General features: G+C 43.2%; 1 protein-coding gene across 6 annotated transcripts in view; it reads right to left on the reverse strand.

The window, feature by feature from the left end:
* Positions 1-22,790, reverse strand: part of SNUPN (snurportin 1) — a 190,550-nt gene that overhangs the window by 129,405 nt on the left and 38,355 nt on the right. For all 6 annotated transcript variants that reach the window (XM_085643849.1, XM_085643853.1, XM_085643850.1 and 3 more), the window contains one exon: positions 10,928-11,093. In XM_085643849.1, coding sequence (XP_085499975.1) covers positions 10,928-11,085 — 158 coding nt within the window. In that variant the 5' untranslated portion in view covers positions 11,086-11,093. The remainder of the gene's footprint in view (positions 1-10,927; positions 11,094-22,790) is intronic.

A 22,790-nucleotide genomic window follows, 5' to 3' on the forward strand; every position in this document is an offset into this window, starting at 1 on the left:
CTTTTTCTCCTTTTGCTGACTTCTTCCCCACATTTACCCTTTACGAACATAAGAATGATCAGAAAAAGCATTCACACCAATGTCTGCATCTCTAAGAGACAATGAGCGTGACAACAATAAAAAAATCAATTCGGGATGCAGTTTGATGTTGGCGTGAAGAGCAAATAAATTGACGAACAGTCTGATTGAGCAAACGCCATTCATCAATTAGCTGAAGGTCTTCTACCAAAGCCTTAAAAACCTTCTTAGTTTTAGGTTTCAGTTGTTTTTTTCCTCTAGTCGAAGTATCCATTTTCAAATCCTGGATATAATTAAAATCGCCCCCAAACACAATTTGCCCCGAGACCCCTTTCGGGAGATTGTAGTGTGTACGTAATGCAAACACATCGTCAGTTATTGGACCATAACAACTTACTAAATTCAGAAGCTGTCCGTTTAACGAGACCTGTACCCAAATCCACCTCCCCTGCGGATCCCTTTGTTCCTGAAGAAACACCCAATCAAATTCCCGAGAAAAATAAATAGCAATCCCCCGCATTGCAACACCCGCAGAAGCAAAAAAACCTTTTGGAAACATTCCTGGAATATAACATTTTTGGGTGTTTGTTTTCAGATGAGTTTTCTGAAAGAAAATAATTTGAGGTTTTAGAGTAACTAGCCACCTGATCAATCCACCATATTTACGTCTATTCAATATTACACTCCGTGTGTAATTTAATATCTTCCGTCCAGCAGATTCACGAAAGTATATCAAAAAGATTTTTTTTAAATGTTATTTCCGGTTCACAACCCTACCATAAAAACATCTAGTGTTGGCAAAGCCAATTGGTCTTGGCTGTGAAAGGATGAGCTATTGGCTTTACCAATGGTTGTTTGTACTTGCACAACAGCTTCAATTGACTGCATGGCAAACTCATCCCTTCATCCTTCTGGGGTCAAAAACATGTGTGCTGTACAATTGTGATCTCTCTTAGACAAAATGATCAATTTAAAGTGCAGACTACTTGCTGCAATTTGCTTATTTTATGGGCATAAAGAACAGTAGTCCTCGCCATCTCAGCACCTTTTTAAAGAGGATTTTCTGGTTCAAGGGGTTGGAGGACCGGTACCAGAAGCCTGTAACACTGAAGAAATATAAAAACAAGCATTAAAAATGCAATAGGTCTCGCCTTTCATTAAGTTAAAGCCATTTGCTATGCTATACAATACCAGTAGCAAAGCAAATGGCTTTAACTTAATGAAAGGCGCGACCTATTGCATTTTCAATGCTTGTTTTTTTATGGTGGGAAGATTCTATCAGGGGAAGTCTACAATATTTAGGCAAAGGGACGGCCAGTTCCCAGAGAAGCCTAACAATCACACACATTTCTAAACACTGCAGGGAAAGGGGAATCCACAGTAATGTGACTTGAGTGAATCCAAGCACATTTTATTATCCAAAACCCCTTGCAAATGTCAAAGTACAGGTGGGGAGAAAAAAACAAAATTCTGAGAACGAAAACTCCAGTACATCTGACAAATGACATAATTCCTAACAACCAATATTCCTATACTTATGATGAAAACTATACCCCACATGTGGGTCTATTGCACTAAATAGAAATAGGTCAAAATTGCGACAAAGTGAAGGCCATAGATTTTGCATGTTCTTGTCATTTCAAATAGGTTCACCCATGTACGCGAGGCACTATTTTTATTAGTAGAAAAGTGGGAACAAAGTGGGAACATGGGAATTTTGATGTTCTCCACATATTCTGTAACTTTCCTTTTTTTTTAAGTGAAGAATGTTTTATTGAGTGGGAAACTGTTGCTTTCACTAAGAAGCATCGAAGTAATTAATGTTTTTTATAAGTTGTAAACAATCACAAAAGCAGTAGCGTGGTTAACCACGGCTGTCAGAAAACCTTAGTACATTACTGTTCTTAGGCGGTTACCCTCTTGCTGGCTAGATTTTTGATAGAGAAGTAAGTGCAGGATGAGCGGATAGAAAAGTTAGAAAAGAGCGAGAAAGAGGATAGGACAGGCATATATAGAGGTATACATTTTTGGCTTAAAACATTGGCGTCTGGTATGTCCACTACTGTTCGTTTTGCCTTGAGATATTCAGGCTAGTTTCCAAGTCTCCCCGGTCTATATTTTTGCAGGGTCTTGGATCGTTTACAGTAGGTGTTCTGGTGGTTTCCTATGAGGGTTTGTAGGGGTCCAGAGACCTGTCCAGCGTTTCCCATAGCCCCCTTGTTGATGCTTTCTATGGGGAGTGCTGCAACGCCAAGCGATCCACTCTTCTGAGGTGAGTGACCCAGTTGATCCACCCTTTGTAGCTGGTTTTGCTAGTGTCTTTCCAGTTGGTTAGTACCAGTTTGACCGCGGCAGTCAGAAGTAGGTCCATTAGCCCCCTCTCTCTCCCTGAGGAGAGACCAGTACATATATAGGCCGTGGTGAGGGAGGCAAAGTCTCTTGTTAGCTTGCATTTAAACACATTGTCTATGAAATCAAATACCCTTCCCCAGAATGCCTTGAGTGTTGGGCAATGGAAAATGAGGTGCGCTAGGTCTCCCTTCTCTGTGTTGCAGTTCCAGCAGAGGGAGTCTTCCCTGAGGCCTAGTGTGTGTAAGCGATATGGGGTCCAGAAGGTTTTGTGAAGTAGCCAGAGTTTTGTTTGTGCTAAGACTGGGGTTATCTGGTTTCGCGTGGCCAAGGTCCACAGAGTTTTCCATTCACGTTTGTTCAGCGGGGGTGGATATGTTTATCCCAGTATTCGGTTGTTTTGGTGTTAAGTTTGGTGTTTTTTGGGCATAGTATTTTATATAGTTGTGAGACTTGATGGCCTAGTTTGTTGATGTTTGCTACGTAGCGGAAGATCGAAGGTTGCTTGCTGGCTAGACTTGCCTTTGACAGGGCTGTTTTTATCTTTAGGAATCTATATAGGTCTATGTTTTCCAGCTGGTGGGTTGCTTTAAGGTCAGCGAATGTAATCGGGGATGTCTCCTTCTCGAGTTGGTGTGGGAAGCATATACCTTTCTCTATCCAAGTCTCGTAGTTGAAATTTTTCCCCTTATACTTGATCTTGCTGTTAGCCCACAAGGATTCTGATTTGGACCCCCTGATGCTCATCTCCATTGTCTTGTCGACTTTTAGGAGTGCTCTTTCAGTGTTTTTAAATATTGGTTTCGAAGTGTGTGGGTATGTGTTTGTCGTTAGCAGGGCTAGTGGGCTCAGGTTATTCAGAATGGCTTTCTCTACCTGTAACCATACGGGTGTGTAGTCAGGCGACGTGCTAACCCATTGCGTTCCTTGTTTAGCTAGGATAGCTGGGTTTTCGTTAGTCTCAGTTTCTTAATACTAATCCTCGCCTTCTTTCCATGCCACAGGAATTTGGTGAACATTTTGTTGGTTTTACGGAGGAAGTCGTCTGTGAGGAGGATTGGGAGCATACTTATTAAGTAGTTTATCAATGGCATGATCATCATTTTTAATGTTCCAATTCGCCCCCACCAGGTTATGAACTTCGGTGACCAGGCATCAAGTTCTTTACTTTTCCTAGTAGGACTTTTTCATTGTGTCGTAGGGTGTTTATCAGGTCGGTACCAAAATATATTCCTAAGTATTTGATGTGTTCTGTCTGCCAAGACAAGCCTGAGTCCCCCAGCGCGTCTCTCGTGCAGTGGATGTTTAGTGGATTACATTCTGACTTTTCCTTATTTAATTTATTTCCTGATAGTTTGGAGTATTTCGCTATGGTTGACATTAGTTCCCTGATCGAGGTTTTTGGTTGTTCTGTTATTATCAGAACGTCGTCCACGTATACGTCGAGTTTTACTACAGTCCCTTTGATATCAACCCCTTTGATGGCCTCGGTTAGGTTTATGTCCTGGATGAGAGGTTCAAGTGCCAGAAGGAAGAGAGCCGGCGAGAGGGGGCATCCTTGTCTGGTGCCCTGCTGGAGCTTGAATGGGTCTGAAAGTGAGCCATTTACCATAATGCGGGCTGAGGGGGTTTGGTACAGGGCCATGACCATCCGGATGTAGTTCTCCCCTAGGTTAAAGGTCTGCAAGCATTGCTCTAGGAAAGCCCAGGAGACCTTATCGAAGGCCTTTTCTGCGTCTAGTGCTATAGCTACTGCTGGCTCTGTTTTCATGGACATTTGTTCTAGTATGTGGCAGAATAGACGTGTATTGTCGCTAGACACATGAAACCTACTTGGGCATTACTTATTAATTTGGGTAGGACCGTGTTTAGTCTGACCGTCAGTATTTTGGCGTAGATTTTACAGTCCACGTTGATGAGGGATATGGGTCTATAGCTTTTTGGCAGTTGGTGGTCTTTGCCCTCCTTTGGGATAACTATTATAGTCGCCTCTGACATGGATTGCGTTGTTACCCATTCTGTAACTTTCCAACAAATAAATGTGAGAAAACCCTTTTCTAAACAAATGTTTGAATGCAAGGAATTCTGGTTAAGACAAAAATGTGGCATCCTTGAAAGCCACACTACCCAGGCCTCCTCCGGATGTCTAGTGTTCAGACAGGATTAGACACTGGAAAACTCTTCTTTTTTCCACCAACCTACAGGCCAAGAAAGAGTTTGTACTTTGGGGGTGAACACAATACAAAAAAAAACATCAGTCAGGGAAGGGGCTACTTTGCTGCCCTTTATTAGTTCTCGCCTACGCAGCGCGCATGCGCTGATTAGGAGGACCTTTAGCCGTCGTACAGCTCTTTTTCAAAGCACATACTCCTGCTTGTGGTGGCATACAGCCTGCAGGAGTGCGCAGCGGCGCGCCACAAGCACGAGTATGTGCTTTGAAAAAGAGCAGACTGCGCGCGCACACAGGCACGCATGCACCACTCCCGGGCCAGCAAACACATGATTGCTGTGCCAGCGCACGCACCACTCTCGGTCTTGTTTCGTTTTCTGTTTCCTGTGTGTGAGAAAGTGGCTCTGTATATACTGTTCCCTAATAGGTACAGGGTGTACAGAGTCCACAGTCCCCCAGAGGCTGATAGAGGTCAAAGTTAGGTATGACCTTACTCTCAAAAGTGGTAGCTTGGTCGAGCAGTAAGGCAGTACCAGAGGACAGTGTAAAGCATTTATTGTACACACTCAGTCAGCAAATGGTTTCACACACTCAATAACTGAACTCTAGGCCAATGGTTTATATATATAAAATATATGCTTGTTTTATTTTTAGAACCACAAAGGGGGTAAAAATATACTTTCTCAGAATGAGAGGTTGAATATAAATACTTTTGTCTTAAGCAATAAATTTGTGTAAACAGTCACAGTTGGTTGCAATAAACAATCCTATTTCCTAAACATAACAATGCATTGAGCTCAATGGTAAATTCAGGTTATTTGTAATAAATTACTTTTCAGATTACTTTTGGAATTCCAGGTCTGGCTCCTAGAACCAGCCTGGGGTCAGTATTCAGAATCAAGTGATGAAAGTCGACTTAATAACTGTAATGATTTTTAAATAATATTTAGCTATTTCAAAAGTTAGCACTTAGAAAATATTTCAAAGAAAACATTCAATGGATCTCTATGGCAAGAAATTCAAATTGCAGGTAGAGTACTTTATCGTTACTTTAGTAATCCAGGACTGGGTACCTAGACCCAGGACTGGGGTCCTTATCAAAAGCAGGTAAGTAATTTCGTTTGCAGAAATGGTACGATTTTAAAAGAATATTTCAAATTTGCAAAAATAGACACTTAGAAGAAATTTCACAGAAAAGCAGACAATGGTTTCCTATGGGAGAAAAATGAGTTAGAGGTAAGTATAGTTGTGAACACTTTTCAGGGTCAGGGCTGGGCACCAAGATCCAGCACTGGGAGCTCACCTAGGAGCAGGTGAGTAAATTCGTTTTTGTCACTTGGCTGATTTTTGGTGAATTTTTGCAGTTTTGAAAAGTTCACACTTAGAAGATTTTTGAAGAAAAAGCCAGTCAATGTTACCCTATGAGGAAAATGAAGTTAGCGGTTTAAGGGTAAGTACTCGACTGGCAGAGTGGAAATTCCGGGCATGGACTCAGGGGTCCCCCAGTGTTAGGTAGGTACAGTTGGTTCACCCTCAGCGGTTTCAGGACGGCCGGGTGCAGAGAGAGTTAGGCCCAATGTTATCCTATGAGGGATAGGGGGGCCTTGGTTGGTGGCTGCTGTCTGGCAAGCCACGCGGCTGTGGGAGCTGGGCTCCTGGTCACTTACTCAGGGCAAGTGGGGAAGTAGGTTAGTGTAGAGAGGGCACTGCCAGGGCCACTCGGGCGGCTGGGTGCAGGGTGCTTTTGAGCCTTGGGGCGCTCAATGGAAATCAATGGGAATGTTCCGGTTTGGAAAAAGGCTGCAGGCTCGGGGACGAGGATGTTTCAGGTGCCACCACCACTTCGAGAGGTAAGTTGGGTAGTTGTAGGTTAGGTGGGTACCCCGGGATTGGGCACAGGGGGCCGCAGGGCGCCGGGTGCAGGGGTGCCTTTTGACGTCGGGAATCTTACCCTCTGGTTGATCGCGGTTGGGGTGGCACTTGGTTCTGAGGCTGCAGGCTTCCTCCGGGATGTCGAGGGGGGTCCTTGGGTGCCGGACTCGGGGTCAGAGTCGCCGTGGGGTCGTCCTCAGGGTCTTTGTCCACTCCGGCACTGGCCAGGCTTGGCTGGTGCAGAGTGTGTTGGGTCCGCGGTTCCGGGCTGCTGCCAGGGGTTAAAAATAGGTTTCTTGAGTAGAGCCTCTACTCATGGGAGTCCCAGGGGCTTAGAGCCAAAAGGTAGCCAGGTCCTCCGGGGTTGGTGAGGTTGCTGGCCACGAGAGATGCCGCGCTGGTGCAGGGTCGAGAGTCGACAGGCCGGTAGGGCTGGGGCCTAAGCAGTTGGTGTCTTCTTCTCTTTTTAGCAGCTGCAGGGCAGGTCTTTGTTCTTCTTGCTCTTCTTGTAATTTTCTATCTGGTATCTAAGGAAGGAAGGTTCAGGGGGCCCCTAAATACTAGATTTAGGGGCGTTATAGGTAGGTGAAGGCCAGGGACCAATGGGTCCTCGTCCTGGGGTGGGTACACCCCCTATCCTGCCTCTCTCCTGTGGGAGGGGGGCAGTAGCCTAATCCTGATAGGGTAGGGCCTCCCATCTTCAAGATGGCGAGAGCCCGGAGATGTGCTTCACCTCGCCTCGCCTCCCCCACCTGAGAGGTGGGGTGGGCAGGCTGGCACATCCCCTGTCCTTGTATGGGGTTTCCGGCCAAGCTTCCCGCCAGAGTGGGGGGTTGCAGTGGCCTGGGGAAACTCCAAATGGCGGCCTGCCATTGAAGCTTCCCTTTGCTCATCCTGGGGGAGGAGATTTCTCACCTCACCCAGGATGTGCATTGTTGCAGGCCCGGGAGAGCAGGGGCTCTCCCACCCAGGGGTCCAGCAACGTGTCTGCTGTGTGGCAGCCTGGGCAGCCTCAGAGCAGACGTGGATTGTAAGTTAGCTGTAAGGGGGCATCTCTAAGATGCCCTCTGGGGTGCTTAGTACATTAAATCCTACACTGGCATCAGTGTGGGTTCAATGTGCTGAGAAGTTTGATACCAAACTTCCCAGGCTTCAGTGTTGCCAATATGGTGCTGTGGAGCTCGTGTTTGACAAGCTCTCAGCACCATGTACTCAAATGACAGCACTGCACTTACAGTGCCCAGGAATGTACCCGGGTACTGTAGGGGCACAGGGCTCCTGCTCCTGTGCCCACACCATAGGCGTAATGCACCCAGCTAGAGGGGTGGCTGACATATGCCTTGGCAGTGTAGGTGATGGGCATGGTACACAGTGATGTGTGCCATGTCGTCTCTTTGTTTTGTCCTGCACCCAGACACTCAGCCTGCAAGGGCAGTGTGTGTGTAAGGGTACAGGGCCTCTGAGGGTGGCACAATGAGTGCTGCAGCCCTTAGAGGCCTTCCCTGGCCACAAGGCCCTGGGTACCTAGGGTACCATTTACTAGGGGCTGACATGTGGCTAGGGTTTGCCAATTTGGAGTTTGTGTGGTTTAAGGAAGGAACATAGGCCCTGGGCACCTGATTGGCAGGAACCCAGGGTACACTCAATCGAAGTACATTCAGCAATTTAGCAAAAAGTGGGGGCATACCATGCAAGAAAGATGGCACTTTCTCACACTGTGTCTGCTTTTTCTTCTGTTCTTCGAGATTCTCTCTTTTTTCTCCTATTTCTCTTCTACTTCTCTCTCTTATATGCCTACAACTTTTTTCCGCTTTTGCTTGCCTCTTTCTTCCTTGTTTTACTGCTGCATTCGCCAAGGACACAATGTCCCTTTTATTATTACGAGTGAGAGCTGTTACCTGCTGTGCTGGCTTCCTTCTAGATCTGCTGATAATGGATTCCTTCATAGACGCGGGCTGATTCTGTTTACTGTACAATTGTGATCTCTCTTAGACAAAATGATCAATTTAAAGTGCAGACTACTTGCTGCAATTTGCTTATTTTATGGGCATAAAGAACAGTAGTCCTCGCCATCTCAGCACCTTTTTAAAGAGGATTTTCTGGTTCAAGGGGTTGGAGGACCGGTACCAGAAGCCTGTAACACTGAAGAAATATAAAAACAAGCATTAAAAATGCAATAGGTCTCGCCTTTCATTAAGTTAAAGCCATTTGCTATGCTATACAATACCAGTAGCAAAGCAAATGGCTTTAACTTAATAAAAGGCGAGACCTATTGCATTTTCAATGCTTGTTTTTTTATGGTGGGAAGATTCTATCAGGGGAAGTCTACAATATTTAGGCAAAGAGACGGCCAGTTCCCAGAGAAGCCTAACAACCACATACATTTCTAAACACTGCAGGGAAAGGGGAATCCACAGTAATGTGACTTGAGTGAATCCAAGCACATTTTATTATCCAAAACCCCTTGCAAATGTCAAAGTACAGGTGGGGAGAAAAAAACAAAATTCTGAGAACGAAAACTCCAGTACATCTGACAAATGACATAATTCCTAACAACCAATATTCCTATACTTATGATGAAAACAATACCCCACTACATTGCACAAGAATGTCACCATGCGTGTCCCACCAATTAACAGCAAGCAGCACAGTGCTCATGCACAGCAGAGCATTCACCAGGATAGAGAGATCCCTGGCGCCTCTTATTTAAGGCAAATAAACTTCTAATACAGACAGCACGACATTTTAATGCAGAGCAATGCTGTACTCCTAATAACTCCTCTTAAAACACAGAGCTTTCTTCTGCAGGGAGAACCTCTTTTTAAAAGACTCAAAGCATACAGCAGCACCTCTTTTTTTTTTTTATTCAAAAAGCCTTCTAAGGCAGGACCCACCTCTTTTGACCACAGAGAGCTTCTGAATAGTAATTATTTAATACTGAGACCAGGTTACACATCCTGCCCCTCTTTTTAATTTAAAAAAAAAAAAAAAAGTTTTTTCACACAAGCAGTACCTCTTTTCAATATTGAGTCCTCGTCTACAGAATCACCTCTTTCTTAATTTAGAGAGCCTTCTGCACCTCTTTTCAATACGAAAAGAGCATCAATGTAGACAATGACTGTTTAATACAGAAAAACACATGCATGCACACCAGTTTAATGCAAAAATCTCTTTAAACCCCTAGCGCCTCTTTTTAACAGTCACCAACTTCAAACAATTCCCTGCTTTAATTATGCAAGCTGTCTATTAGAAACAAAATCTCTCTTCAACACAAATAACCTGTTGATGCAGGCTACGCCTATATTTAATACAAAGATCTCTCAAATAAGGACAACATGTATTAAATGCAGTGACAATATTGTACGCCTAATACCTTTTTTTACAGGGAGAGTCCTCTAATACACCCAACACCTATTTTTAATACAGGGTCAGCCCCTGCATATCATTGATTGGCTTTCTTGTCAATGTCATTTGCTTGCTTCTTATGCAATTACCATATTTTATATTGAATGATTTGTATCCTTCCGACGTCTACATTCAGGGACTTACTTTTTTCTTTTACATTTATTATTCCACGGGAGTGCAGGAGCTTTGTTTGGGACCTTATAAGTGTTTAGTTAAGAAGCACAATATCCTTGGTACAACAACATCAACTGTTGCATGGCTAAACACTTATAAGGTCCCAAAGGCGAGACCTATTGGCTATGCCAACGCTTGTTTATATATGCCTTGAGGACATCCTGTGAACACCCAACCAAGGAGTTAATAAAGAACAATAACACAGTCTGCTACAGTAGGCAAAGAGCTACAGCTTTGAACATCACAATCAGGCTAGAGGGATGTGGATAAAATGGAGAACGAATGTTGTCAGAGGGACATTTAATTGCCAGAAGCCCGAAAAGGCAGCAAAACAAAACAATATGAAGGACAAGAAGAAGCAAGCGGAAGAGATTGTTAATGGGATGACAAATTAAAAGTAAATAAAACAGGATGCCCCCGCATTAGCGTACAAAGCACAGGAGAGACAGGATAGATGTGGCAGTACATATCTGTCGGTTTCCAGATTTGCATTACTATATCTGAGTGCAGAGAGATTCTTTCTACACTCCCTGGCAAGCGTGAGTTTTCCACTCAAAGAAAACAAGCATTGGCATAGCCAATAGGTCTCGCCTTTGGGACCTTATAAGTGTTTAGCCATGCAACAGTTGCATAACTAAACACTTATAAGGTCCCAAAAGCGAGACCTATTGGCTATGCCAAGCGGCCGTAAAAGTAAAAGTGATCGCGATCAAACATCAAAGCGGTCGTGTGGCCGCTAAAGTGAAAGTAATCGCGGTTAAAGTGGCGCGCGCGCCCGCGCACATGCACTGTAGCTCTAGGCTGGCCTGATAGCACTTTTTGGAGCCCTCTCAATAAGTCTCGCCAGACCAGCGCATGCGCTGGGTTAGGCGAGACCTAAAAAGTGCCTTTCCTAACTGTTCCTAGCTCCTTCACATTAGCAAAATATACAGGACTTACAATTTCTGCAGCTCCAACAGCTTGCGCCTCCGTTCTCCCTGCTCCAGAGAACTGTACTTTGATTTGTACTGTGCCAGACGAGGATGTGGTGCAGCTGTGCTGTTGGGCTCCTGTGACACTGAAAAACTGCCAGCCAAGGCTTGGCTAAGCTCGTCCATCCTGCTACCTAGACTCACAAATGAAAGAGAACTTGTTACAAGAGGCAAGTCTGAAATGAGGCGTACATAGGTCCTTCTAAAAAGATCACAAAAACTACCACCACTGCATAGGAGCCTTATGGAATCACTGTTTAGATTATAGTTAGGTGCAGCGATGAGTCTATAACTATATTGGAAAAAGTAAGGCACAATGATTTCAAGAAGCCCAAACCTTTTTTTTTCTTTAACTTTTTTTTTTTAACAAATCACCGTTTGCACTCCAAACAATTTTTGCCTTAAAACTGTTGGCTCCATGCAGCGTTTAATGATAGTCCGATGTAACTGCAAAACAATGTTTTTTAGGCTGTTACAAGACAAAGGGGAAATAGGTTAATACACGGAACTAAAGAAAACAAAAACACAACCTTTCTCCTTCGGATCGAATAGCCCAGAATTAAAGTTACACTTCTTACCATTACTGGTCACAAAATCCTGCATACACACGTTAGTACAGGGGTTTTAACTCATGCACCAGATGAGCAAGTTGCATCATTTAACTATTCAGCACTGGGTAACCCTCAAAACAATAACCAAAGATCCCTTGTTACAGGGTACACATTATGGGGGCGAGACCTAAAGCAAAAAACATTGTGCTGCAGATCTTACAGGGGCATTACAGTCTCTGCTTCATGTTGTAAAATGGAGATGAGAATTGGGAAAAGACCGACACTTCGCACGCTATTTAAATGCAGTTCATAAATATCTTGGTGTACGCATCAGAAGTCAAAGGCAGTACACCTGGAAACTCAGGTTAACCAGGGAAACAAACATACATTCTGAACTGTCACTTCACAAGTTGGCGAAGAGGTCAACCTAGGTATAAAAGCATGTTTTCAAAACAGGCTAGTTTAAAGTATGTTAAATATCATGAATTAAAGGAGGTGTGCATGTATAGAGAAACATTAACATTTACACACAAATACAAATTGAACTTATTTAGATTTGACAATAATGTTAGCCAGTAGCATCTAATTTATCAGTGTCTGGAAGAATAAAAGTTTGATTTTCACTACAAGGAGCTGAACGTATGCCACACAGGTCATACGAATACATTTGAAGTAGGTGCATAATCCACTCAATGATTTCCCAAGCTCATAACTAGTGACATGCAGGTTAAATAATGATCTGTGCAACAACAGCATGAAGCTTCTGCACTACCCAACTGGAATTTTGGAATGCTAGTTAAATCGGGCTTTCGCCTCCGATACAGCACGGAGAGGACGGTGGTGGAGGTGTCTGATTACATTAAATGATAATTAGATCAAGAGAGTAACACAGCCTTGGTATTATTAGATACCTAGGTGGCGTATGATACCATCTCACACCCTGTTCTTCAACAGCGTCTTATGACATCTGGACTGGAGGACTGACTCTCGCAGGGATCCAGACCTTCCTGACAAACAGAGGCCAAGCTGTGTGGGTGGACCCTCAAGCTTTGGCATCCATGGATCTTCACCAGGGGCGCTGCCTTTTTCATAGGCCCTTTGGCTCTCCCCTATCCCTGATGAGGTACTTTGGTTTGAAGACAGTATCTTATGCAGACGACACAAGGCTGCTTCTGTCATTTGAAAAGGGGAAAGAATCAGTGATACTGACTTATTTTAAGTCCAGTTTAAGATTAGTACTGAATTGGATTTGTATTAGCTGTCTCAAATGCAATCCAGGGAAGACTGAAATTCTGTTATTTGGAACTTTCCAGTCCAGGTAGGGAGAGAACTGTTGGCCTGATACCTTGCTACCGCCAACCACAATGCCATAGAATTTGGAAGAGAAATAGCTCTCCTTCATGTTGCAAGTGGCAGCAGTAGTGGGCTCCTGTTTTGAAATGCTCCAGTTCTTTATAAAAATGCATTCTGAAAAAGTTGCCCATGTCCTTATTACATCCACACTGAACTAGGCCAAAGTCCTTAATCTTAGTCGTGATAAAGACTGGTATGGCAGCTGCAGGTAGAATGCCTGGATATGCGTCTGTTTGCCATCATCTTATACCCTTGCACTGACTGTTCTGCTGGTCAAACAAAGAATTCTGTTTCACCTTGGTGCTTGTACATTGGGCTTTCTATGGAATAGGCCCTAAGTATCTGTCAGATGGGAAATAACAATGCGGTTGTTACCACGCATTACCTTTACAAAGCGGCCTTTCCAACACAAATGCCTTTACCAAGCCTGTCTTAACCACACACCTTTTTTCACCATGGATATATCTTTACCACCCATACCATTGCAAGGGGATTATTGAGAGTTTAGGGGTAGGTGAGGGTTTTGGGTTGCAATGATCATTTTATGGTTTAGGGTGGATATAGGTTTTTGGGTGGCAAGGGTAATTTCATTACAAGACCGGAGGCTACCATTATGCTTACACTTTTAATGCGTCACCAAGCAGCAGCCACATACATCACAAAGAAAGTGTTCTAGAACATTAACAATAATAAAAGGCATGAGCCCACAGCATTCAGCCTCTTTTAAATGCGGCTCCAGGCAGATAAGTTCTCCTTTACATTTCTTATCTAACTTGTCTATGCTGTATTCTTTTGATATTTACAAACTTGTTTGGCTGTTATTCATGTGTTATAACTGTTAGTACATAGCATAATTGTTGTACATATCATATTATATAGCATTTGATTGTATTATATAGCATCTGATTGTATCTTACTACATTTTCCGCTATATTCTCTTATACTGGGCTATCGGTTCCCTTATATTCCACCTTTACGCCCCTTGGACGTTTTTTCCACACATCCACTCAGTCTTTTGGGACTCGCCCCCCATCCCTTTCCCTTCGTTTCTGCCCCCTCACCTCCAATTTACGGAGGTGGTTTACGTCCACATCTCGATCCGTTGTTCTGTTGAGCGCTCTTTTTCCGATATTCCCCCGCAACTCCGTTGTGTTTTTGGGCAATTTTACCGTTCTTCGTCGCACTAGGTACGGAGGAATGAACCTTGGCAACGCGACGCTAACGTCGTCGCGTTGCCAGGGTACATTTCTCGAATCCTCCCCCTGCACCTCACTCGTCATGGCTCCATGACAACCAATGTAGTAATAACCTCTGGTGATCGCGCTCGAGCGCATTACGATCACCGGAGAAGGACCGTTAATCTGCTGATCAGTTCGTGCTTTCCTTATCTTGCCTAAAAAAGTTTTTTTTCTGGACAGAACAGGAATATTTTACCTTATCCAGTTTACTCTAGTATACTTATTTATTAACCCTTGCCTTTACCCAAAAAAAAAAAAAAAAAAAAAGAGGAGTGAGAGGAAAGTTAGTTTTTAATATATAGTTAATACCAAAAAAAAAAAAAGAAAAAAAGAGGAGTGAGAGAAAAATGAGATTCTAATATATAATTAATACATAAATTTAAAAAAAAACAAAAATATATGTGCATGGGTTGCAACAAGGTGCGGCATCAACGCAGCCGGAAGGAGAGGTGAATCCTCTTCCAAATATCAACCAAACCAGCGGGAAAAGCAAATTCAAGAAGAAATCCAAGTTCATTCCTAAAATGCCCTTTGATGCCATCGATTGTTTCCATGATTCCGTGGTAAGAGATCTCAACAAACTAAGGTCACACGACAATGCATGGCAATCAAAAAGTTATAACTTCTACAATTTATCAAAAGCTCATTGGGCAGCAGTTAAGACCCTCAAAGAAGATGCAGACATCATTATCAAACAGTCTGATAAAGGCGGCAATGTGGTGGTGATGTCCAGAGAGTCTTACAAAGAGGAAGCATTAAGATTATTGGGTGACATAACCAGCTACGCAACAATCAACAGAGAAAGGTATAATACCAGCGTGACACTATTCTATGATCTGCTTGAAAAATGGAAAAACTGTGGTATTTTGGAGGAGGATGAATTCCAGTTCATTAAAGTGGACAGTCCTGTACTACCAACCTTCTATCATTTACCGAAAATCCACAAGGACCCCCTAAAGCCACCAGGGCGCCCTATAGTCTCCAGCAAAGAGAGCTTGTTGGAGAAGGCATCTATTTACGTAGATCATTTTCTTTTTCCCCTTGTAGCTGATTTAAGCTCTTTCATCCAGGACACAACTGATTTCATTAAGCGCATACAAGAGATACAGTGGGAACCAGACTTTGTATTAATAACCATGGACATAACCAGTCTCTATACCTGTATTGCACATAATGATGGACTGAGAGCACTCCGTTATTTTCTGAAAACCAGACCATTGAAGTTCCAGATGCACAATAACATGCTACTGGAATTTGCTGAATTCTGTTTATGTAACAATATCTTTCTTTTTGGTGGTCAGCTATACCTGCAAACTCAGGGTACTGCGATGGGCACGTGCTTCGCCCCCAGCTACGCGAACTTGTTCGTGGGCTGGTGGGAGAAGCACGTGGCCTGGGCAGACCATAACGAGATATGGGTCGAGAAAATTGCCCTATGGGCACGCTACATCGATGACCTATTCATCGTGTGGAAAGGTACACCTGAAGAGGCAAGAGAGTATGTAGATATCTTGAATAACAATACCCTCAATCTTCAATTTACAAGTTATATGAGTAAAACCGAGGTACCATTTCTAGACCTTTCAGTCTTTGTGGCAGATGGCAAAATTTGTACCAAGCTTTATCGTAAGCCCACTGCAGGGAATACAGTTCTGCATTATAAAAGTCAACACCCTCAGTCATTAATACGGAGTATTCCCTACGGGGAGCTGCTGCGGTTGAAAAGGAACTGCACGCTCCCCGATGACTATACCCAGGCAGCTAGTGAGTCGTTGAGTAGATTCAGATCAAGAGGATACACCAGTGATCTCCTCAATGACACTGCCTTAAAAGTGCAGGCGATTGAGAGACAGTCTCTTTTGGGCTCAAAAGAGCCTAAGAAGGCTGCCACACCGGAAGATATTGTAAGTCCCCGACTCATTTTGGGCTTTTCTACACAAGCCAGAACCATTAGGGGACTTGTAGAAAAGAACTGGAAAATTCTTCAAACTGATACTGTCATTGGTAAAACTATCCCTGAGCAACCTGAGGTCACCTACCGCAAAAGCAAATCACTAAAAGATCTACTAGTGCGTAGCCATTTCTTTGACAGTATCCCGAAAAAAACTGTGTCTGGCTTTTACCCATGCCTTGCATGTAAAGCTTGTAAAAATAGCAAAAAGGTTAAAGAATACAGGGTCCCCGGTAGAAAAGAAATGTGCACCATCAACAGGTTCATGAATTGCAACACGAATTTTGTTGTTTATTGTTTGATTTGCCCATGTGGTCTCCAATACGTTGGAAGCACCATCCATCCTGCGAAGAAACGTGTGTTGGAACACACACGGGCAATCACCAACCGGGACACTAACTACCCGGTGGCCAGGCATTTTGCCGAAAAACATGAATCTCGCAGTGACAAACTAAGTTATTTCTGCCTTGACCACGTCCCCGTCACTGAAAGGGGTGGGGACAGGGTCAAAGAATTGCGGCAACTGGAGGCACGCTTTATTGTTGAACTCCAGACACGCACTCCGGGGGGTCTCAATATGGAAGAAGAACTGTGGTCCTTTATTGGTTAATTCAAAGTCTAATCCCACAGAATATCAATAGTCAGGTTGAACAAGCAACAAGTGGGGTACTTGCACATACAATTTGTATATATTTTGCATCTATTATGAGACATCAGCCCATTGGAGGGCTCTATTCGGTTAAATTTTCACTTGCCTTATGAGGGATCAATATTTTCAATTAGTTTGGTATGATCAATCATGTAAATTTATGTAAAGGAATGAACTGATTTTCATTTATCCTCTAAGGCATTTGTGTAATTTGTGCATATCCATTTCTATATGTCAAATATGTTTCAAGGGTTCAAGATTGCTTTATGTACCCACACGTATGTTATGGTTTGATGAATTACCCTTCTAATTTTGTCGTTATTTTCTGACAATTGACTAGGTTAAAATGGCCGACACATAACGATTGATTCATTGTGATCGAGTTGACTAGTCCTTTGTTGGTTTTGCTCACCTTTTGTCCTGTCCAATGAAGATAGTGATTATTTATATGTGGCCATTGTAATGCACTAACTGACACTGACGAAGGCCAGGGTGCCGGAACGCGTGTGTCAGCTTTCTAAGGAGAATGAAATAAATATTTAATTTTGAATTACGAGCTCGAGTGCGCTTCACGTTACCTTGGGAAACGTGTGTTTTTGGAGATATATATATATATATATATATATATATATATATATATATATATATATATATAATCTACCCCTTTCACCCCTTATCTTGTCTGATTTTGACTCAGACGAAGCAGAGGCTAGCGCTCCTACCCCCAATCTTAACAATGAGACCTTTAAAGACATCATCCACGAGGAAATGAGATCCTGTATGTTGGAAACCCTGTCTAAGGTTATTACTTCTAAAAGACCCTTTCTATCTGACGAAGACACCAACCCCCCAGACCAACATACTTACGAAGATCTCACTGTTACAAAGGGAAAAAGATCCAAAAAATGTAAAAACATAAGAGTTTTTCCCGAAGAGCACGGAAGGTCCTAGTACCTCTACTTTTGCAAGAGGTCATCATACCTCCTTTTCCCTGGGTGTCCCTAGCGGCACAACATATAAAGGTGTCCCCAGCGGCACAACGCATAAAGGTGTCCTCAGCGGCAAAAAATATCAAGGTGTCCCCCGCGGCACAAAATATCAAAGTGCTCAAAACGATAACCTCGTTAAGAATAATGATGATGATGATCTTTATTTCGATGATGCCTCTGATTCACCCGACGAATATGTCCTAGACCTAGACCATGATAATCTTGAGTTCAGCTCTCTAGATGATGACCTCACTCACTCCTCTAAAGATACCATCCTAGACCCTCTAGGTCAAGAGATGTTTTCTCCTCTCAACATCAAACATCCGAGGAGCTCAGAATGGATCCCTCACGATCACGTGGGTAAATTCATTAATAAATGGCTAAGAAACCCGCTTGACAGGGACGCTCGAAACCTACTAAGAGCGGAATGTTGCTGACCTTCCATTGGAGATAAAGCCTCTCAAACCCCAAATCTCGACCCAGAACTCATTAAGTACCTCTTTAAACAGGGAAGAGACCCTAGAAAAGGTATGGAGAGATCTCTAAAAGGCTGCCAAGATAGGGTCCTTGACATCCTGGGCCCACTTGCAAGAATCATCGATATCTCGGAAGAAAGCCATATTAATGGCACTCCTCTCGACACACAACTCATTAGAGGTCTTAGTCAGAGAGCCCTCGTTCTTTTAGGCAACGCAAATGCCAGCCTAAATTCGGAGAGGAGAAGAGTGGTCCTCACCAAAATTAGCCCAAAGCTCAGCGATCTAGTAGACAAGGAGCCATCCGTCAACCCTAAAGGCTTACTCTTCGGCGAAGACCTGATTACGTCTCTAGGGAAATATGTCTCTACGTTCACAGCCCTAGATAAAGCCCATCAGAATATGAAGAGAGTTTTTAACTCTAATAACCTTTTCGGAAGGGCCGGTAGACGGGGCCAGTCTTCCGGCCGATTCAACAGAAGGCCCTATCCTAGAGGAAGAGGATATGGCGGAACGGGTTTCTTCAACTCAAAAACTCCCCAATTCTTTCCGCAAAGAGGAAGAGGATTTTGCTCAAGAAGCTTCAGATCCCGTGGACCATCTATCGACAACAATAACCAAAGTGAGTACAATTTCTACCTCTTCTCCTCACACCCTATTCCCCAAGGTAGGTGGGAGACTCAAACTCTTTTACAACAACTGGAAGTTAATAACACAAGACCCATGGGTTTTAAATACCGTGAGGGGATTCATGATAGACTTTACCCAAACTCCTTACCAATCTTCTTTCCCAAAAGAAATGCCTCTTTCCCTAGATCAGGAAAAGATTATAGAGGAGGAGATCTCCTCCATGCTTCAGAAGGGCGCAATAGTAGAAGTCCCGCTAGAAATGCTAAAATTCATAAGCACCTTATTCCTTGTCAAAAAGAAAGACAAAGGGTGGAGACCCGTCATAAATCTAAGAGCCCTCAACAAATTCCTAGTCTACAGACACTTCAAAATGGAAGGAATTCACCTCCTGAGGGACTTACTTCTAAAAGAAGACTGGCTTGTAAAATTAGACCGAACGCCTACTTAACGATTCCCATGGCCAAAGCTCACCAACCCTTCCTTCAATTCCTTTGGAAAAACCATCTCTTCCAATTCAAAGCCCTCCCCTTCGGTCTCTCTTCAGCCCCCTGGTGCATCACCAAGGTAATGAGATCGATCGCTTCATCCCTAAGAGAAAAAGGTATTTGCATGATACTCTACCTAGACGATATTCTCATCCTTTCTCAGGACCACTGTCAAATTCTCCAAGAAACTGTGATGGACCTCTTAGAAAACCTGGGGTTTATCATAAACAGAGAAAAATCCATCCTTCTACCTTCCAAAAACTTAGAGTTCCTTGGTTTTTCCGTGGATACCACAAAATGTCTACTTCTTCTTCCTCCAAAGAAGATATCAAAAATAAAAAAAGAAATAACACATATCCTGAAACTTCAAAAATTTCCCCTAAGGGAACTAGCCAGATTACTAGGTCTCCTTTCCTCCTCGATACAAGCCATCTTTCCAGGCCCTCTAAATTATCGTGCACTTCAGAGAGTAAAAGCAAGAGCCCTTCAATCGGGCCTCTGGTACGGAGACCTTATCTCGCTAGACCAGGAAGCCACGGTAGAACTGACCTGGTGGTTAGACAACCTAGAAGCATGGAATGGGAAAGCAATATTTGGTTCAACTCCAGAATTCATTTTAGAATCAGACGCCAGCCTTCATGGCTGGGGAGCATGCTTCCAAGGCCAGAACACTGGTGGAATTTGGTCTCTGGAAGAATCCTCACATCATATAAATTTCCTGGAATTGACAGCAGGTCTTTACGCCTTGATGAGTTTCAAACAATTCATTCAGGGCAGATCTATCATCCTAAAAATGGACAATATCTCCGCCGTCGCCTACATAAATCGGCTAGGTGGAACCAAATCTGCCGACCTCTCCAATCTTGCCAAGAAACTTTGGATGTTCTGCTTGGAACACAAAATCTCTCTAAGAGCCGAATACCTCCCAGGCAAATCCAATGCATCCGCAGATTGGAACTCAAGATTTCTCCTAGACTTCAGCGACTGGAAACTCAACGTTTCCGTCTTCAATTCCCTCAACAACTTCTGGGCACCTCTGGAATTAGATCTCTTTGCCAGCAGACTAACCTACCAAATCGTGAACTATTACAGTTGGATGCCAGACCCGGGTGCTCTGGCAGTGAATGCCTTCCTACAACCTTGGCAAGGCAGAAACAACTACGCCTTTCCCCCCTTTTCCATGATTCAAAGAGTCCTTCAGAAAGTCAGACTCCATCGATGCTCAATCGTGTTAATCACTCCCTTCTGGTCCTCTCAAGCTTGGTTCCCAACTGCCCTAGAGATGAGCTACGACCTCCCATTCCTAATTCCCTTCCTTGGGGACCTTCTTACAGACATAGACGGTCATCTTCACCCCATGGTTCAATCAGGGAAACTGAACCTTCTTGCCTGGAGAGTGTCAGGAGATCCAATGATCTCTCAGGCCTTTCGTCAACAGCTTCAACTCTCTTTGGCGAATCTTGGGCACCCGGCACACACTACCGATACAACAACATTTGGAAATCCTGGGTTCGTTGGTGCTTGGAAAGGAACCTGGATTCCGTTCAAGCACCTATCGTTGACATAATCAATTTTCTGGTGTAACAATTCGAAAGAGGCCTTAGTTATAGATCTATCAATTGTTATAGGTCTGCCATCTCCGCTGGTCATTCCCTCGTCAATGGTAAGACAATTGGTAAAAACGCAATTGTCTGCAGGGTTCTCAAAAGCATCAGACTCAGAAGACCTCCTAGACCCAGATATCAATCCCTCTGGGATGTCAATCTAATCCTTGACCTTTTTTCAAATTGGCCTATTAATACGTTCCTTAGCAATAAGAACCTTTCCATTAAACGTGCTACCTTACTTTGCCTAATTTCATGTCGTAGAGTCTCTGATGTCAAAGCTCTTGAGATATCTAATAGATCTTATAACATGTTCGGAGTAAACTTTGATCTCTTCAGAAGAACCAAGACCATGTCTAATTCCATTTTTTACCCTCGTTTTGATGCCTACCCTAAACTCTGTGTGGTTAACTGTATGAAAGAATATGATTCGAGAATGAATTCCCTTTGTCCTCCTACTGCAACGCAATTACTTATCTGCTTTGTCAAACCCCACAATCCTATCTCTTCCAGTTCTATTTCCAGATGGGTTAAAATTGTTATGAAACTAGCAGGTATTGACCTTAATTATCTTCAAACCCCACTCTATCAGAGGTGCAATGGCCAGTAAGTCTTTCTGGTCCGGAGGTAAGTTGGACGATATCCTCAAGGCTGCTGATTGGTCTAATGCTCGAACTTTCGCTCATCATTATTGTAAACCTATTCCGCATGTGTCTGACGTAGTATTACAAAGCTACCAACAAGCATAATGGTAGCCTCCGGTCTTGTAATGAAATTGCGATTCTCCTATTAACATGACCAGAGAATCTGGATTTCATTAAAGACACGGAGGCTAACATTATCCCTCCCTCCTCTTTCCCACTGGAGGTTGTTATGCTTCTATAGAAATTAGTCTAATGTTTATTATTCAAATTTTAAAGATATTGTTGTTTTGATATCTTTTTCATGCTATTTATACATTGCTGTTTGACATCAGTCTTTGCTCTTGTTATACTTGCACTATTTCTTTGATTGCTTTGACTTTATCAATTTTTTACTCACATGACTCTCTCTTTTGCAGATGTTCCCTAATGAATTTTGGACTCAAACTTCCTTCTTCTTCATCTTCGGTATCCTTCCTTCGATGACGTCCTACGTTTTATCAAGATGTTCTCTTCATTCCCTAAAGTTCAAAGGATTTTAACGAACTTATCCTGTTTTTTCGCGATTTAAAAGAGGCTGAATGCTGTGGGCTCATGCCTTTTATTATTGTTAATGTTCTAGAACACTTTCTTTGTGATGTATGCGGCTGCTGCTTGGTGACGCATTAAAAGTGTAAGCATAATGTTAGCCTCTGTGTCTTTAATGAAATCCAGATTCTCTGGTCATGTTAATAGGAGAATCGCAATTATAGGGTTTACGGTGAGTATGGGTTCATCTGTGGCAAGGGTAATTTAGAGTTTAAGGTGGATATTTAGGTGGCAAGGGTATTATTAAGAGTATGGGTAAGTATGGGTATTTGGGTGGCAGGGGAATTTTCAGGGTGGGTTGGGATTTTTGGTTGGCAAGGGGATGTTTAGGGTGGGTATGGGTTGTTGAGTGGCAAGGACATTTTAGGGTTCAGGGTGGGTATGGGGTTTTGGGTGGCCGGAGTGTTAGGGTCTAAGGTGGGCATGTTTTTTGGGGTGGTGAGAGTACTTTTGGGTTTATGGTGGGTATGGCTTTTAGGGTTACAAGGGAATTTTTAGGGTTTAGGGTGGGTATGAATAATTTTAGGGTGGATTTGGGTTTTTGGGTGGAGAGAGTATTTTTAGGGTCTAGAGTGGGCAAGGGCTATTAAAGATATATATATATATATAGGCATAAAAACAAATGTGCAGGATCTCCAATTTTGCCGTTGTTTGTTCAGCGCCTGGATACTTCAAG

Source organism: Triturus cristatus, chromosome 3_1 (genome assembly GCF_964204655.1).
Source record: "Triturus cristatus chromosome 3_1, aTriCri1.1, whole genome shotgun sequence".
NCBI lineage: Eukaryota > Metazoa > Chordata > Amphibia > Caudata > Salamandridae > Triturus > Triturus cristatus.